This window comes from Caenorhabditis briggsae (genome assembly GCF_000004555.2).
Source record: "Caenorhabditis briggsae complete genome, chrII, whole genome shotgun sequence".
In the NCBI taxonomy this organism is placed as follows: Eukaryota; Metazoa; Nematoda; class Chromadorea; order Rhabditida; family Rhabditidae; genus Caenorhabditis; species Caenorhabditis briggsae.
This window is the reverse complement of record NC_013486.2, coordinates 4514083-4533758: the sequence shown is the minus strand read 5'-3', so window position 1 is coordinate 4533758 and position 19676 is coordinate 4514083. Positions and strand designations below refer to the sequence as shown.

General features: G+C 35.2%; 2 protein-coding genes across 2 annotated transcripts; one reads left to right on the top strand and one right to left on the bottom strand.

Annotated features, from left to right (window-relative positions):
- Positions 1-699: 699 nt before the first annotated feature.
- Positions 700-7413, top strand: Cbr-imb-2 (the record flags this gene model as incomplete). The annotated part of the gene is made up of 8 exons (XM_045241991.1): positions 700-735; positions 1166-2341; positions 3034-3249; positions 3516-3752; positions 4261-4735; positions 5029-5226; positions 6064-6320; positions 7183-7413. The coding sequence occupies 8 exons, from the start codon at positions 700-702 to the stop codon at positions 7411-7413; spliced, it is 2826 nt and encodes a 941-aa protein (XP_045094446.1).
- Positions 7414-7967: 554 nt separating this feature from the next.
- On the bottom strand, positions 7968-14066 carry Cbr-acr-20 (the record flags this gene model as incomplete). The annotated part of the gene is made up of 10 exons (XM_045241990.1): positions 7968-8146; positions 8764-8940; positions 9771-9882; positions 11494-11911; positions 12626-12674; positions 12721-12853; positions 12897-13050; positions 13765-13874; positions 13943-13987; positions 14040-14066. 10 exons carry the CDS (start codon positions 14064-14066, stop codon positions 7968-7970), a joined length of 1404 nt encoding a protein of 467 aa, XP_045094445.1.
- Positions 14067-19676: the final 5610 nt, after the last annotated feature.

The window sequence follows — 19676 nt, the reverse complement described above, 5'->3', positions numbered from 1 at the left end:
TTACAGTATTCCATAAAGGTACAGATGTATCAAAAGTACTTAGCGCTTCACCACGAAATACAGAATTTTATTTTGGGAATTTAATTTTTTCGGCGCTCAAATTATTCAAATTAGGTCAATTTTCGTGCAGTTTTTTCGCATTTTTTGCTGGTTTAATAACTAAAAACTTGTAATTTCTGCTAGTTTTCTTCCTAAATTCACCTTCAAAAGCGAAACAATGAAATAACATCTGTTCGTCCAATAAAATTCAAATTTTGCGGTGGAAAATTCGCTCGATTCAAATAGCGCGCGCATCGTCGCGCCGTTCCACCCAAATGATTTTCTCTTATCTTCACCGACGCTTTTTTCGGTCTTTTTTTCTCATCCACTCCTTCATTTTTGTGCTCATTTTTAGGCTCATTTTTTCTCTCCAAACGGGTGTGCGCACAGAACGTACATACACAAACAACCTCCCTTTTTTTTCTCTCACTATCTCTGTCAGTGAGAAAGAATTTCATTCGCCGTGTGGTGACATTTTATTGATTTTCAGAGTTTCTCCTCGGAAAAAAGAGATTTAAAATTCCTCTCCGGAGCCTTATCTCTGCTCTCTGATAGCATTTTTCAATCTTCTAGAAATTGATTTACGCTTTTTATGAATCAAACTTTTTTTTAAGTCAAGAAATCCCAAAATTTCAGAATCTTATATGCAGACGGAGCACAATGACATTTCAGCCAGATCAACATGAATTACAGCAGGTTTGTCAGCCCCGAAAATCGATTAGTTCAAATTTCAAGGATTTTGCAATCTAAAAATCCAGAAATATCGGCTCTGAGATGCTCTAACTAGCCATTGAAAGAACTGGAATTTGCTAAAAATTCAATGAAAATTGTTTTAAAATTTCGAAATTCCCCCGAAAAATGTCGAAAATTTGGTAAAAATTAACTGTAAAATGGTCCAAAAACCATGAAAATTGGTCCGAAATTCCTGAAAATTGCTGAAAATTCGTTCGAAAATTCTGAAAAATAGCCCAAAAAGAGCTGAAAAATTATCTAAGAATTCTGAAAATTGGGCAGAAAAATTGTGGAAAATTAGTCAAAAATCATCGGAAATGGCCTAAAAATAGCTGAAAAATCATGAAAATTGGTCTAAAATTAACGAAAAATCCCCAAAAATCCAATGTTTCAGGTCATCCAACTACTTCGCCACGCGCACTCAATGGATCGAGAAGTGCAACGAACGGTCCAAGTACAACTAGTCCAACTAAACGAACATCAACAATTCTGTTGTTATCTCGTCTTCATTCTCTCCGAAATGAAGGGACAAATCGACAGTACCAGTAGATCGCTAGCCGGATTGCTACTCAAAAACAATATCCGCGCGAAATGGAACAAATATCCGCAAGACGTCAAATTCTTCGTTCGTACCACCTGCTTGAAATCCATTGGAGACGCCGAACCCCTCATCCGCGCGACCGTCGGAATCATCGTCACAACCATTGTCATGGAAGAGAACATGTGCGATTGGCCGGACCTTCTAGACACCCTAGCTACCGTACTCATGCAACCCGACGAGTTGATGCAAGAGGGAGCACTTGGAGCACTTCAGAAGGTTTTTGAAGACTCTGCCGATCGATATGAGTGCGAATTTTTGCGGCCGATCATGCCGAAACTTCTCATTTTCTACGAGCATCATAACGCTAAAATGCGAGCGTTGGCTATGAACAGTGTCAATTGCATTTTGATGGTGAACAATGATCCCATAGACTTTGCCATTGATGAATTCCTCACAGCCTTGTTTGCTCGCCACAATGATAATGATGAGGAGGTTCAGAAGCAGCTTTGCAGATCGTTGACTTTGTTGCTAGACACTCATATCGAGAAAATGATGCCACATTTGCCGAATGTGATTGAGTATATAATCAAGAAGACGCAGGATCATAACGAGAGTATTGCTCTCGAGGCATGCGAGTTTTGGTTGTCGATCGCCGAGAATAACGAGATTTGTCGGACGATGGTGCTGCCCCATCTGGATAAACTGATTCCAGTGCTCCTGGGATCTATGAGATACTCGGAAACGGATCCAGCGTTGAAGGCCAACGAGGAGGATAGTTCTGTGCCAGATAGAGAGGAGGATATTAAGCCGAGATTCCATAAATCGAAGCAGCATGGACTGGGTGGAATCATGGATTCGGATGATGAGGACGAGGACGACGATGATGACGATGGAGGTGGTGATTGGAATATTCGACGGTGTGCGGCGGCGTCGTTGGATGTGCTCGCGTCGATTTTTGGGAAGGATTTGTTGGATAAACTGTTCCCGTTGTTGAAGGATACACTGATGAATGATAATTGGTTGGTTAAGGTAAGAGAGATTTTCAGAATCTCAAGAAAATCAGAAATCCTAAAATTCAGAAAAATCGAAAACAAAAATTTCCAGAACTTCAAAAATCTGAAAATCCGAGGAAAATAGTTGAATTAAGGCTCCGCCCACTTTTCTCGAAGTTTTGGAATTTTTGAAAATTCAAAATTTTTAGGATAGTAAAAATCTCTTGGAAATCAGAATTCGATTTTTCAGAATTCCAGAAAAATTGGAATTTTTTCAGAATCCGAAACTTTGGATTCTTAGAATTCTGAAAGCTGCAAATCTGAGAATTCAGAAAAATCAAAATACGAAATTCCGAAATTCAGTAATCTGAAAATTCGAAGCCCCTCAAGTTCTGTCGAAAAAAATCCCGGTAAAAGTGGGCGGAGCCTGAACATTTGCGAAAAAAAAAACTGTGCGGCGCTTGCAATTTAGGCTCCGCCCACTTTTCCGATTTTTCAGATTCCGGTTTTTTTTCGAAATTTCGGAATTTGGAATTTTTTGTATTTTTCAGAATTTCAGAAGTTTCGGGATTTTGAATCATCGGGCTTTCAAATTAATGTTCGCTTCAGACTTTTTAGAAATTTAGAAATATTCGATTTTTCGGAATTTCAGAATTTCAGAATTTTTACATTTCAAGTACCATTCCCGACTCATTTCTATACCAAATTCGAAATTTCATGTTTTTCCAGGAATCGGGAATTCTTGCTCTCGGAGCCATCGCCGAGGGATGCATGGATGGAGTCGTACCACATCTTGGAGAACTGATACCATTCATGCTGGCCATGATGTTTGATAAGAAGCCGTTGGTGCGATCAATCACGTGCTGGACCCTCTCCAGATACAGTTCTCATATTGTGTCGGATGAGAATTTCCGGCAGAATTTCTTTAAAGATGTCTTGGCTAATGTGAGTTTTTAAGTTTTTTCCAGTTCAAATACTGTATTCTCTCTAATAGAAGCCTACCCAATTAAAAGCTCAATTATCTCGGCTCTTTTAAAAGATATCAAAAATCCGTCTACTGATAAAATGTTCATGATGTCATGATAAACATTTTATCAGTTGACAAATTCTTGATATCTCTGATAGGAACCAAGATAATTGAGCTCAAAGTTTTTGGATAAGATAGGCTTCTATTAGAGCATTTACAGTAAGCTAATTCCCGTCATTTTCAGCTCCTCCGATGCTCTCTGGACAGCAACAAGAAGGTTCAAGAAGCCGCTTGCTCAGCATTCGCGACGTTGGAAGAGGAAGCCGGCGAGCAGTTGATTCCGTTCCTCGGAGAAATTCTGGAGCAGCTGGTCAAAGCATTCCAGTGTTATCAGGCGAAGAACCTCCTGATTCTATATGATGCGATTGGAACTTTGGCAAATTCGGTGGGAGAAGCGCTCAGTCATCCGCATTATGTTCAGGTGAGAAATTAGCCTGAAATTGATAAAAACAGGTTCAAATCTGATGAAAATAGGTTTAAGTTACTTAATATTGGTCTAGAATTGTCTTAAATAGTCTGAAAATAATCCTAAATGATCAAAAGTTTCAGATATCTTCTCGAATTTTTCAAAACCTGAATTTTAGGCCAAAACCCCGTAGATTCATTTAAAAACAAAGAAAATTTCATTTGCGATATTTTTCTATAGGTAAATTGTCCAAAAATCACGCCAATTGGTCTAAAAACCATGTGAAAAATGGCCCTGAAATTATGAGAAATGGTCTAAAAATTCTGAAAATTGATCCAAAATGATCTGAAACGAGCTGATAATTGTCCAGAAATGATCTAAAATGACCCTTAATTGGTTCACGATCTCATGCTAATAAAGTCCCAAGAAAGGCTGTCGAGTTCTAATATAAGTCCCAATAAACCTCTCCAAAATCTTCCTAAATATGAACTAATAGTGATTTCTCAGCTTTATAGACAACTAGGAATTGGTACAATTCGATTCAATTATCTATAATTCAAATTTCGCAGATGCTCATGCCACCACTAATGGAAAAATGGGAGCGTCTAAACACGAAGACAAGGAGCTCTTCCCCCTCCTGGAGTGCATCTCAGCCATCGTCTCCGCCATGGGACAATCCTTCATCCCATACATTCAACCAGTCTTCACTCGATGCTGTAATCTCATTGAGAAGTGTGTCCAACAGAATCAACAACACCTGATGTCACCAGAAACCGTTGAAGCACCCGAAACAGACTTCATCATTGTTGCTCTAGACCTACTCTCGGGTCTCGCAGAATCGCTTCCCGACCATATGCCGCCATTGGTGACGAATTCGAAGCTAATCGAGCTGATGTTGTTCTGTTCGATGGATGTCACGACAGATGTCAGACAGTCGTGTTTCGCATTGTTGGGCGACTTGACAAAGGCCTGTCCGGAGAGAGTGTTGATACAGAGCAGTGAGTTTTTTAAAATCCTAATTTTAGGTCATTCATAAAATTGTTTTGACCTATTTTGGGTCATTCTGAGGCTTTAGAATCGTCCAAAATAGGTCCGAATAGTCAAAAAATGATCCAAAATTCACTAAAAATAAAGAATTTGCTCAGCTTTAAGAGCAACTGGTGATGGAATTCGAAAATCAAGAGAATTTTTATATTGCTCAGCTTTATGGATATCTAGGAATGGATTTCGATCTAAAATGAACCTCAAATTGACAAAGATTCTCCTAAAAAATTCAAAAATAATTTTCCAGGCAACTTCATCTTCTTCCTCGCTCAAAACCTGGACCCGACGAAGATTAGCGTGTGCAACAATGCGATCTGGGCTCTCGGAGAGTTGTCCCTCAAAATGGGACCCGCGATGAAGCAGTTCGTCGGACCGATCACCGAACCGCTGATCGCCGTCATCAACACGCAACAGAATATGCAGAGGACGTTGTTGGAGAATACGGGTGAGCACGAATTGAGAGATACTATAGTTTTCAGAGGACTTCTGGAGAGTTTGGCTCTAAGAAATTCTGAAGAATTCTGGAGGACTGAAGGATTCTAAAAGTTTTCTAAAAGTTCTAGAAGGTTCTAGAAGATTCTGAAACATTCTGAATGATTCTGGCGAATTTAAGGGGTTCGGAAGGATTCTGGAGGATTCTAGAACATTCTGAAAGATTTTGAAAGATTCTGAAGGTCTCTGAATGTCTCTGAATGATTCTGAATTGTTCTGAAGGACCCTAGAGGAGTCTGGAGGATTCTGAAAGGTTCTGAGCAAATCTGGACGGTTCTAGCGGTTCAGAAGGATTCTGGAAAGTTCTTGGAGATTCTGAAGGTCTCTGGAGAACGTAGGAGGATTCTGAAGGATTTTGGAAGATTCTAAAGGCTTTTAAAGGCTTTTAAAGGACACTGAAGGTCTTGGATGATTCTGAAGATCTCTGGAGGATTTTAAAAATGATTCTAGAAGGTTCCAGTGAATTTGTTCCCAAAGGATTCTGGACGGTTCTGGAGAGGTTTGAAAAGTTCTGAAAGATTCTGAAGGTCACCGAAATTACTAGAAGGTTCTAGAGGATTCTAAAGGATTCTAAAGGATCCTAATGAGCTCAGAGTTTCTAAAATATCCTGGAAGAATTTTGAAAGATTCGGTTTGAAAGTCTCAGAGAGATTCTGAAGGCCTGGAGGATTCTGAAGGATCCTGAGAGATATGGATGGTTCTTAATCTGGAACTCAAAAAATTGAAAATCCAGTATTTTTATTTTATTCTCATTTTTAAATTATAATTTTTAAAGTTTTCATTTTTGCAGCCATCACAATCGGTCGCCTGGGACAGTTCTGCGGCGAGGAGCTGGCTCCACACATTTCTCGATTCATCCGTCCGTGCTGTTATTCACTTCGTAACATAAAGGATAACACGGAGAAGGAGAGCGCATTCATTGGATTGTGTAATATGATCAATATGAATCCAGTGGGTGTCCTCAACGATTTCATTTTCTGGTGTGATGCGATTGCTTCGTGGACGACGCCTACCGAAAATTTGAGAGCTCTTTTTGCGGGGGTAAGTGCTTTTTTGGAGGGTTTTTGATAAAATTTCGTCTCTTGAAATTTTAAAAAAGTGTGATTTTTGGAATATCCAAATTCTGGATTCTCCTGATTCTGAAAATTTTTCAATTATTCCGAGGCTCTGATATTCTAGAAATTTTAAATTTTTAGATTTTTTGAGCGCAAAATGTCATTTTTCGGCTGAAAAGTGCTGAAATTCTGATTCCCGCCAAAACTGAAAACAACGAAAAAATAGCGATTTTTCGAGAGATAATTTTGATTTTTTTTTTGAATCTTTGCAAAATTTTTAGACCTTTTTTGGGGTTCAACTATTTTCAAAGATTTTTTTTGATTTTTCCAAATTTTTTGTCTGAAATTTGACCGTTCTTACCAGAAGATTACTGTAGACTACTGTAGAAGCTAATTTCCTTCGGTAGTTTTTTTTTACAAAAACGTTTTATCTGCATTTTGACGTGATTGTGTTTGCAGAAAAAACTACAGTAACCTACAGTAATCTTCACGAACACCGTCCCATCGAATTTCAGACAAAAAATTTGGAAAAATCGAAAAAGAATCTTCAAAAATAGCCGAAAAACCTAAAAGGTCTAAAAATTTTGCAAAAAATCGAAGAAAAAATCACTTCTTTCGAAAAATCGCTAGTTTTCAGAGTTTCGAGTTTTCGCTTCCAGAATTTTAGCACTTTTCCGCTGAAAAATGATATTTTTGGGTTCAGAAATCCTCCTTTATTTTTGGAATTTTAGACTTTTTCAGGTTCAAAATTTTCAAAATTTTCAGGAATTTCAGATTTTTTCCTACACAAAAATCTAAACTTTAAGCCCAGAAACACTCATTTTCAGAACGTTTTTCTATCCTAACTGTTTCAGATTCTCCAATCCTTCAAACTTCAAGTCGGCGACTACAACTGGAACGCATTCATTGCTCAGCTTCCACCGCCACTTCGCGAACGTCTCACCGCGTTCATGAGATTTAAATTCTTTTTTTTTCTAAGCCCCGCCGCCATCATCGCCATTTTTATTAATATTATTATTATTTATTTTTTTTTCGTCTGGTGTGTGAAGATCTGGCGTTTTTTACTCTTCAAATTGCCTAGATGATCCCATTTTTTATAGTTAATTTTTCTTTTTGTTCTCATTTCGTTTCTCTCGTCCTCGTCTCTCTCCCCATCAATCAGGTCCCTGTCCTTAACTTGAGTGGAAAATTTGAATTTTTGAGATTTTTCAGCGCCAAATTTGAATTTCCAAGGCTAAAATTGGCCTCGCGTGAATTTTCTATGCAAAATTTCGAAAAGTTTGAATTTTCCACCAAAAACTCACTCTCCTAATATGTTTTTTTTTGTGATGCGATGATTCTCAGTTTTCCTCTCTAAGCTCCGCCCCCTCCGTTTTAACGTGTAACTCGCTCCGCCCCCCATTTTTGTTTGTTTTATGTTTTCCTGTGTGTCCCATCTGTGTCCTTCTGTGTTGTCCGTTTCTATGTTGTGCACTTTCTCTTACTCTTGAAATTAAATTTTGACGAAAAAATTTCGAATTTAAAATTTTTATTTCAAAACAAGAAAAAAAAAGAAAAAATTGGGTCAATATGACTCAAAATAATAGTCAAGAAAAAGGTCTTTTGGATGGCACCGCACCGTTATCAGTCTGAAGTAAATTCAGACTCTTACTGTATCCGGAGCCATCCACCAGTAGAAAAAACCAATTAAATTGATTCCGATGGAGGTTAAAACGAAGATGAACAAGAACGTGATGAGAAAAATGCGCTCCAGAAGTGCCGCCAACCAGTCGTACTCGATTTCGGCCAGATTTCGGGCGGTCCGTGGGGAGACGGGTACTGAAAATTGATTATTATTATCTGTGTTTCCCAGTGTCCAGATGAATTTTTTCGGAACTTGAAAAAAATGGGTTTTGAAGGTTACTAGGTCATATGAATATTTGGATGATGTGAAACGCGCTCTAACGGAAACTTGGCGCGAATCTGAACATTTTCGGATTTTCTCGGGATTTTTGAATTTTTCAAAGTTTTTTTTCCTCGAAAATTGTCTGGATTATAAACCATAAAATTAGAATAATTACTGTCAAAAATTGAGAGAGAAATCTATGAGCAGAGATACGCCCATTTGAAGTTTAGAGAGACGCAGACAGTTCGTCTCATTGTCTGCGTCTACGAACATTGAACGCTCATACCTCAGCTCACCGATGAGTTAAAAGAAGCTGATTTTTGAGGAAATTGAAATTTGAGAAAAGTACTATAATTATGCCCAAGAACGAGCTCAATTGGCCGCCAATGAGCTGAGATATCGCCTCTTGAAGTTTAGGGAGACGCAGACAGTTAGAGTGTCTCGTTGTCTGCGTCTCTCCTAACTTCGAACGCTCATATCTCAGCTTATAGGTGAGCTAGAAACTCGGTTTTTTTTAATTAAACTTTCGGAATTCAAAATCATCAAGTACCTTCAATCTGCCGAAACATCATAGAATCAAAACTGCCACAAGTGGAAGCCTTATGAAGACGTGTGGGTCGTTGCATCGCTGGAGTGGGCGTGGTTTCCAATTCCAAAAGTGAAACGTCCTGATCCTCGTCTTCTGAAGCCAACGTGGGAACGCCCATTGCAACGATTCCCGAGTCGCCTGAAAACTTGATTTTTCGAAAATGCGCTTGAAAATAAAGCCACTTTTGGAGCCCTACAAATTTTGTCTAGAATTTTCCGATTTTTTCGAAAATTTTGGAGTAAATTAAGCAAAAAGAGAGTTTCATTTTTGTAGTCGATCACTTTTTTGAGAAATTCTGTTGAAATGGGATTTTATGGGTGGTTTGGAAGAAATCAATTCACTGAAAGAAGCCCACCCTATAAGTGATCTTTGAGCTTGATAATCTTGGTTCCTGTAAGATATATCAAAAAATTTTAACTGATAAAATGTTTATCATAACATCACTAATATTTTATCAGTTGACAAAATTTTGATATCTCTTATAGGAATCGAGATAATTGAGCTCAAAGTTAACGACCTACATCATTTATGTTAATTGAACGCTCTCTTCTTTGGGCTAATTCATCTTGGCTCCTATGAGAGATACGGAAAATCTGTAAACTGATAAAATATTGGTCAATTTATGTTTAACATTTTATCAGTTGACAGATATTTGCTATCTCTTATGGGAACCGAGATAATTGAGCTCAAAGTTGACGGTTTTGGGAACGTTCTATTAGAGCATTTAAGGGAATTTAACGGTCTCTTATCTTTGAGCCAATTTTTCTCGGCTCCTTCGAGATATATCAAAAATCTGTCAACTGATAAAGTATTTATCATAACGTTGCCTACATTTCATCAATTGACAATTTTTTAATAAGTCTTATGGGAATCGGGATAATTGAGCTCAAAGTTGGCGGTCTGGATGGGCTTCTATTTTGGTCAACTACAAAAACATGGCGCGTAGTTTTAGCCCCGAAAAAACCCACTGATACAAGTGACATCCTTATTGATTGTGCACCGCTTTCCACCGTTATCAATCAGCTTCTCGGGCGTCAGCACCTCGTTGAATTTTCCCGAGTTTTGAGACGTCTGAACGTCCTGGATCAGCAGGAAAAAAAAGAGAATAAAGGATAGAATTCTATGCTACGAGGGGATAGGGTTAGTGGGGGTTAGGATAGGAAGATTGGCAGATTTTCAGATTCTTTAAATTCTTAAAGTTGTGAATTTCAAGATTCGAAAATTTTGAGAAAACAAACTACATAGAAATTCAAGCGAAAAGATTGAACATTTTGAAAGAAATCGCGATAGAGTACAATGAAACTTACGGGTCGTCCAAGTAAATTTACACTAATCTGAAATTGTTGATTTTGAAAAAAATTTGAAATTGGACAGATTTTGTGACCAAAACAGTTGAAAAACAAGGTTAGGATAGTTTTGGACATTGCGACAAACGGAAAATTGGGATACATGCACTTTGAGCTCAATTACTTCGGTTCCTATGAGAGATATCAAAAATTTGCCAACTGATAAAATGTAAATTGGCAAGCATTTTATCAGTTAACAAATTTTTGATAGCTTTCAGAGGAATCGAGATAATTGAGCTTAAAGAAAGCGTACCCAGAAATAAACCTTTATGTGATGGTTTGCATTAGAGCGCATTTAACTCAGAAACTAATGAAGTTATGAATATTTGTCAACTGAAAAAATGTTAATGATAATGTAGCAAACATTTTTTCAGTGACAAAATTTTCAATATCTCTTATAAAACCTGAGATAATTGAGCTCAAAGTGTGCAAGTAAAGGATGGCACTTTGAGCCGCCATACTGGCGAACGGGCGAAGAACGGACATTGGCGGGCCCGGTCATAGTGTCTTTTAGGATCAATATTTTCAGATAAATTTAACGAAACATTATAGAACTTGACAAGTACTACAAAACGATACTATTTAGTATACTTTATCTTTTCTATGAACAAAGATTTAAGCCAAAAAGCTAGGGTATTACCCCGTAGCTCCAACGGTTTTTGGCTTGTAACTTTGTTCATAGACAAGATACAGCATTCTGGATAGTATCATTTCGTAGAACTCGTTAAATTCTATTCTATCTGAATTAGGTAGTCAAAAAATGTTGATCATAAACGAAACTATGGGTGGACCCGTTTTGAATGAAATCTTACAGCGCTAACATTCCCCAGCTTTGCGCTCAATGGACTTTTAGAGAGTTCCGATTACCTGCACACTTTGAGCTCATATATCTAGAAGCTCATTTATCTATAAGAGCTCATTTATCTATAAGAGCTCATTTTATCTTTGAGCTCATTTATCTATAAGAGATATCAAAAATTAACTGATTAAATGTGTCTTCATAATATTCACAAAATTTTATCAGGTAAAAATTATTCAACATCTCTTATAGGCACCGAGATAATTGAGCTTGAAAAGCGCACGCTCTATAAGAACACATAGGACACTTTTAGAGAGGTCCGAGTACCTGCACACTTTGGCCTCATTTATTCGGTTCCTATCAGAGATATCAAAAACCTATCAACTGATAAAATGTTTTTCATAACATCACTAACATTTTACTTGTTAACAAATTTTGATTAACTTTTATAAGAACCGAGATATTTGCGCTTGAATTGTAAGCATTCCTATAAACCTCCACCAACCCGAAACTCAAGAACAATTAAGCATAACACAGACTACTAACCTTTCTCAATGCTTGCTCCCTTGCCAATTTATAAACCCTGGTCCATAAACTCTGCTTCCGTCCCATTTGTTGCCGCCTCAATTTCTCTTCTCTGGCTTTCTGAGCGTACGCCTGTTTCATGATTAATGGCATCTCCATTCGAATGAATCGATTGACAGCTCTCGCGATATTCATTAAACTTTTTGATGGTGGGTTCCCAATATTTCCTTGTTTTTGAACATAAATAACTACTGAGGAGCAGATTGTTGAGAATGAGATCAGGAGAATCATTGAAGTGTAGAAGAGACCGATAAGGGGAATGAATGAAGACGTTGAGGGCATTTTGTCGGAAACCATAAAAATTAAAATTGACATTGAGAGAAGGGTGGTGATGCCGAGAGTGATTTTTTCCTCGCGAGGCTCGTTTATGGAGGATGTGCTGGAAATAGTTAAAAGTCTGAATTTTTTGAATTCTCAAATTTCTGGAATTTTAGAAGTTTAGAATTTTAGAATCTTAGAATCTTAGAATCTTAGAATCCTAGAATCTTAGAATCTTAGAATATTAGAATATCAGAAATCTAAGAATCTTAGAATTTTAGAATCTTAGAATCTCAGAATCTCTGAATCTTAGAATCTTACTATTAGAATTTTAGAATTTTAGAATTTTAGAATTTTAGAATTTTAGAATTTTAGAATTTTAGAATTTTAGAATTTTAGAATTTTAGAATTTTAGAATTTTAGAATTTTAGAATTTTAGAATTTTAGAATTTTAAAATTTTAGAATCTTAGAATCTTAGAATCTTAGAATCCTAGAACCTTAGAATCTTAGAATATTAGAATATCAGAAATCTAAGAATCTTAGAATTTTAGAACCTTAGAATCTCAGAATCTCTGAATCTCAGAATCTTACTATTACAATTTTAGAATTTTAGAATTTTAGAATTTTAGAATTTTAGAATTTTAGAATTTTAGAATTTTAGAATTTTAGAATTTCAGAATTTTAGAATTTTAGAATTTTAGAATTTTCAAAAAAAAATTTTTGACTCACCTGAAAAATCCAATAATCGAAATAAAAGTGATAATTGAAGTTGGTATAATTAAATTGATAATGTAATATAATGGTTTCCGTTGAATGGTTAATCGAAATTCCAACAGTGTATAGTTGTTTGGACAACAGTCATACTTATTCTCGTGTCGGATTACTGTAACTTTTGTGTGTGTCTGTTTGTCCGGATGTCCACCACTTACCACTAGTCGATAACACATTCCATCCCTCATTTTCAATGCAATTTGTAGTTCCAATCGCTTGACTCTCATTAAATGCAAAATAATCAATTTTGGTGTTATCGAATGTCCAACTGCCAAATAGAAGACGACAAGACTGGAATTTGGGGGTTTGAAAAACACCGTTTGGACTACTGTACCTGCACATCAAACGGAAAGAATCGAAGATTCAAAAGACAAGATAATTTATAAATTGTTGGATATAACAACTCGATAAATGCACCATTTCCATCGCCAAGTGTTGTCACTTTGGCATGAAGAAGGCGACGATTTTCGTCGTCTTTCATCACCAAACTGCAAATGATTTTTTGAGATTTTTTATAAACTTTTTCTGGTTTTCTGTATTTTGAATTTCTTTATACAAATTTCTGAAGTTCTGAAAGGTCCAAAATTTTGAACTTCATCCGTTCTGAACTTTCAAATTTCAAATTTCAACATTTGAAAATTCGAAGTGCTTCAATTTTGCGAATTTCGTAGTTTTTCAATTTCTGAGTACCTGATTTTTTGAATATTGAAAATCTGATTTTTCGGAAACTCAGTAACTCAAACTTTTCGAAATTTTTGAAACCTTGAAAATGTAGAAATCAAAAAATTTATTTTCGAAGTTTTTAAAATTTCGGGCCCTTCGAATTTCTGAAGTTCTAGGAATTCCCAAACTATAGAATTCCTCAGAATGTCAGAATTTCAGAATTTGACAATTTCAGAATGAATTTCAGAAATTGACAATTTCAGAATGAATTTCAGAAAATTCAGAATGTTCAATTTTATGAACTTTTGAGGTTCTGAACATCTGAATTTCTGAAATTCTGGGGTTCTGAATTCCTGAATTTCTGAATTTCTAAATTTTGGAAATTCAGAAATTCAGAAATTCAGAACCTCAGAATTTCAGAATCTCAAAATCTCAGAAAAATTTTTCGTTTTCGATTTTTCAAAATTTGCGTACGTACAAATTTCCAATATCTCTAATACAGTCCTAAATATCTGTTTATCCGGATGTCCTTAACTTACGAATTATACAAAGTTGTATCCGGCAGCCATATATTATGATGAGGCAACATGATTTCCGTTACATTTCCAAATTTTTCAGGGTCCCATCCAAGTAAATGATCTGTCCATCGCTGAAATTTAAGAATTTTCTATTTTTCCATTTTTGGAAAAAAAATTCCTAAAATGTTAAAACCCTTACCTCTACAACCCATGCATTCAACATCAAATATTGTTGTGGTTCGTTCTAAAAACAAATTTTTAAAAATATTTTCAGAGAAACCGATACACAGACAGACCACAGAAATAATTTGATACAATTCCATGGAAAAGTGCACTTGAATCGGCTGTTTGGTCCGCGAGACGGGGATCAACCCGGCGTTGTACTTGTCCAAAATTTTGTTGGCAATTTCATATTGTTCTGGAAATTTTTCTTGGGCTTTTTAATTGTTTTCAAAGTTTTAAATATTTCTTTCACATTTTTCGAATATTTAAAACTTTTGAATTTCTGGAATTTTTGAATTTCTGAAATTCTGAATTTCTGACATTTCTGACATTTTATACCATAGTTGCAACGGGCCGGGCCGGCCCACCTCTCACAGTGGAAAGTGAAAAATTGGGTCATTTTTTAAAATTAAATAAGAAAAAATTTAAATTTTTGAATAAAATTAACAGAGTGGAACGTAATCAAAAAATAGGTAGTTTTTGCTCAAATTTTTGAAAAAATTTCAAAAATTTCGAAAAAAATTTACTTTAATCAGCGTCTGCACAGAAGGCGGCCCGCCAAAATCCTCGACGGGCCGGCCCGTGATTAGGCAACTATGTTTTATACCATGAAAAATGATTAATGTACTTTGCCCTCTAATAGAAGGGCCTCCATAATAGAAGGGCCCTCTGTGAAAAAAGACACCCCTTCAAAATGTGTTTTAAAACCAGAAAATTTTCTTACTTTTTCAGTGGAAAATATTCCGGGAACTCCACAATTTGATAGAAATTTGTTGAAACTCTATTTTTCAATGAATATCTTGCTAAATTTTGGTGAAATGGGCAGACTTTCATGAATTTTGAACGGAACTTCGTCGAATCTTTCAATGAAAAATTTCGGAACTGCCCATAAAAATAGAAGGTTCCCGTCTAATTGGAAGGACCTTGTAATAGAGAGGCCCTCCGGAGGTACCTTGGAACAATAGAAGGGCCCTTCTAATACAGGTTTTGCGGTACTTCTATTTGCTTTTCTAGGTCTGATATAGAGACTCCTAAAAGTTTTTTCAAAGTCTGAAATTTTTATAATTTGCTCATCCAATCGTATTTCCGATTGGTCTAGAATGACTAATACGCTTCTTCAGATTTTGTTCATAATTTTCCATTTTTCACTTCCTCGTATTATATTTTTTTGGTTCCACGCCTTTCATACCTCAATTGGCTCAACAATTTTTGTACCTTTGACCTAAAACAAGTCTAAAAAACTGAGATGATTGAACCTTAAACTTTTTGGTGCATTTTTTCTATGAGGAGGAAGCAAGTAAAAGATAATCGACCGATTTAATGTATAATCGTCATATATATTTTTTGATACGAATAGAAAAAATGAAGAAAAAGAAAAAGGTCAGGAGAGGAAATCTAGTCATAATTCAGCGCATAAATTATGAAAAAAGTGGTCATTTGACGAAGTCAAAAATTAATAAAGTATGATGTCAAAGGAAAAAGGACAAAAAAGGGGGAATTAGAAAATTTATATTGTTTCAGGATTTTGAAAAATATTAGAATTTTCATAAAATTTCGAGCTTTTTTCAGAAATTTCGGATTACTCAGAAAACTTCAAATTTTTCAAGAAACGTAAGAGATTTGAAAATTTTCGAAAAAAATGTACGAGATTCGAATATGTTCAGATTCTTCATATTTCAGAGTATATTTCAAAGAACTTACGAAATTTAAAAAAATGCCAGAAAAATGAAAAAAAACTTACCTGAAGAATGGACAAAATTTGAGAATAGATGAGGAAGACAAAGAAATAGAGCCGCTAGGCGGCCACTCGACATCAATGCCTACCCTGAAATCAAAAAGATTCGGCGGGAACTTTAAATTTTTGAAAAAAACGTTTTGCGGAAATTGAGATCATATTGTTTAGAAAAATTCCCATGATTCCTGAAGAGCAGGTCTTGCGGGAATTCAAAAAAAAAGAAGAATTTGTAAACTTTAAAAGAATTTGGTTCAAAAATGAAACATCAATTTTTCAAAAATCCAAACATTCAGACCCAAAAAAGAAGAAATAAACAAACTGAAATTGAAGACCCCTGCTCCTTTTTCGTGTCTTCTAACATTAACAGAAAAAATCTAGTAGGACATAGTAAAAAAATGCAAAGATTGAGATGAGAGAGTGAGAGAGTACATCAAGAATCAATTTAAATGAAGAAAAAAAAATAGGCAATGGAGAAAAGGTCCCGTCCCATGGAAGAAAAAGGAAATACATGACGAGAGAGAGAGAGAGGAATTGATGATCTTTGGGTGTTATTGGTAGCCTAGAAGTTTGGGTAGGGAGAAAAGTTAGGCCAGATAAACAGTTTTTTTGGTAAATTGAAAATGCTAACATCCCGGGTACCGTATTTCATATACTAGAAGCCCACTCAAACTGCCAACTTCAAGCTCAAATATCTCGATTCCTTTAACAGATATCAAAAAATATTTAACTAAATAATAAAATGTTGGTGATATGCTGACTTCAAGCTCGATTATCTCGGTTCCTATGAAAAATACTAAAAAACTGTTAACTGATAAAATGTTGGTGATATTATGAACAACGTTTTATCAGTGGACAAATTGTTGATTTCTCTCATAGGAATCGATATAAATGAGCTCAAAGTGTGTAGGTACTCGAGACTCTTTACAATTGTTGTATGGGTTATAATAGAGCGCGCACACCTCAAGATCAATTATCTCGGTGCCTATAAGAGATATCAAAAATCTGTCAACTAACAAAATGTTGGTGATGGTATGATAAACAATTCATCAGTTGACAAACTTTTGGTATCTTCGACAGAAATCAAGATAATTGAGCTCGAAGTTGACAGTTTGGGTGGGCTTCTATTGGGGGCAAACTTCTATGTCCTAGAAATAGCCTAGAAATTTTTAAATCGAGAATGTTAGGACAGGTGGAAAATAGAGTAGCTAGAAATATGATTTTAAAAACTTGAATTTTAGAAAAATTCAGAAACTTTGGAAGTTAAAAAAATCGAAATCGCGATTTTCAAAGAATTGAATTTTTGAAAAAAAAAGACGAAATTTTTAAAAAGTTTTTGGCTTACTCGAGTTTTTTGGATTTCTCGGACATCTGAATTTTCGAATGATTTGAAAATAAAAACCCAGAATAAGAAACTCAGCTCCCTAAAAATGTCATAGATCCGGATCCCGAAAAAGGAAATGGACCCAAAAACAAAAAACGGGGAAAATATTGGGGGAAACGAAAAAAATGAATGAAATCGAATTGTTTTCTATTTTCAGAGACACAGAGGTTTCAGCCAAAATGAATCGAAAAGGAGGTCCGCGCCTCAATGGCTTCTATTTTCCAAATGAATATTTAAAATTTTTACTTGTTTTCTTTTTTTGAATTTTGAATTTCTTGTGTTCTGGGACTAAAAAATAGACTGAAAAATAAAGAAAGCTTTAGGTTGGTAATTTAATTTGAACTTTAAAAAAAATTTCGGAAATTCTCCCCTATAGGTCTTCAAAGAACACTTTGGACATTTTTGGCAAATTTTGGATTCCTAGGCCATATTTGGGTTTTTAGGCCACTATTTAGTTTTAGGTCGTTTTTAAGGTTTTCGGCCATTTTTGTTATTTTTGGTCATTTTTGGGTTTCTAGGCCACACTTGGGTACTTATGCTGCTTCTAAGCTATTTTAGGGTTTTTCGGCCACTTTTAGGTTTCTAAGCCAGTTTCAGATTTCTAGGCCATTTTTGGGTTTCTAGGCCACTTATGGATTTCTAGACCATTTTTGGATTTCTAGACTAATTTTGAATTTTCTGTCACTTTTCTAGGTCACTGTAAAAAACCTATGAAAATTTGGAAAAAAGGTATCCCAGCTAGCCAAAAAAAAAGCGGAAATATGTCATAGACCTTTTTCTCAAAAAAAAAAGAAACGCAAAAAAAATTTTCCAGTCATCCGAAACATGTAGCAATGGGAATAAAACGTGGTGTATATGAGATGAAGTGGGTTGTTCAGTGGAGAAGAAGAAGAAGAAAAAAGTGTGAAAAAAAGAAGAAATATAAAAATGTAGATATACCCAAGAAACACCGGAAATACATTTGATTTGGGACCATAAAATTGGTGGAGCAAGAGAAAGAGTGTTTTTGGGGGAAAATGAAAAAAAATGAAGAAGAAAATGTGAGAAAAAAGGTTTTTAGATATTTGAGGTTGGGACAGAAATGGGGAATCGGAAGTTTTGAAGAAACTATTTTTGAATTTCTTCCGCAATTTTTCAGAATCTTAGGATCTAAGAATCTTAGAATTTTAGAATTTCAGGATTTTAGAATTTCAGAATTTTAGAAATTCGGAATTTTAGAATTTTAGAATTTTAGAATTTCAGAATTTCAGAATTTTAGAATTTCAGAATTTTAGAATTTTTAGAAAATTTTAGAACTCTTCTTCCAAAAAAGGTTCCAAATGGTGGAGACATCTCCAGTTCCCAGAGCAAAAAAAAACGTCAAATCTACATACTCATTTTTTTTCGAAAATATAGAGATGTGAAAACACAATGTTTATGTTCTTTTCTCCCATTTTTCCACTTTTTCAGACACATTTTTTTGACGGAAAAAAAAGAAGAAGAAGAACGGGAAAAAATTCAGAACAGATAGAATTCTATATGGAAGCTATAGAATTCGTGTGGTCCCAAAAAAGGAATTTTTTGTTTTTTGACTCTTTTTTTGGGACGGATATCTGATTTGCAATTATTTTCTGGCCAGCTAGGCAGACGAATTTTTTGGAAATCTTTTGAAAAATTTCAGAAATTTGTGGATTTCGAGAATTTTGAAAATTTTGAAAAATATTTATAAACACGAATTTTCAGAATTTTAGACTTTTTGAATCTATCAATTTTCAAAACACCACAAGACCTGTATTAGAAGGGCCGGCCCTTCTTTTGTTTCATCGTACCTCCGGAGGGCCTTTCTATTACAGGAGCCCTTCAATTAGAGGGGGCTTTTCTATTTTTCCGAAATTTTTCATCGAAAGATTCGACTAAGTTCCGTTCAAAATTCATGAAAATCTGTCCATTTCACCAAAATTTAGCAAGATATTCATTGAAAAATAGAGTTTCAACAAATTTCTATCAAATTGTGGATTTCCCGGAATATTTTTTTTTTGGGCCCTTCTAATACAGGTTTTTCGATATCAGAATTTCAGAATTCAGAATTTCAGAGACTCAGAAAAACAGATATTCGGAATTTCAAAATTCGGAAGTTAAGCTCAGCTCAGAACGTCAGAAATTGATAATTTCAGAACTTCTCAATCTTGAAAAGTTCGAAAATTTAAATACAAGAAATTTAGAAATTCAGAATCAAAAATTCGGAGATTTATAAATTCAGTGAAAAGTTCAAAAACCTAGAAATTCAAAATGTTCGGAAAAAATCAATTCTGATGTCTAAGATGTGATTTCATATTCAATATCTGACCAGATAAACAAAAATCTGAAATTAGCTAGCCAACCGAAAATTTTGACGTAAGTTCTGAAGAATTTTTTCTAGAGATCTTCCAAAAAACTTTTTGAAATTTCAGACAATGTTTTGGGCGAACTTTAAGAAATTCCCTCGAATTTTACTTTTTTCCGAGAAATTTCTAAGATGGTGCGTCACGAAAAAACCCAGATGCATGTATCCGTTAAATCATGCAGAAAAGATTTTTCACCTAAAATTTTCAATTCGTTAAACTTTCAAAAATCTTT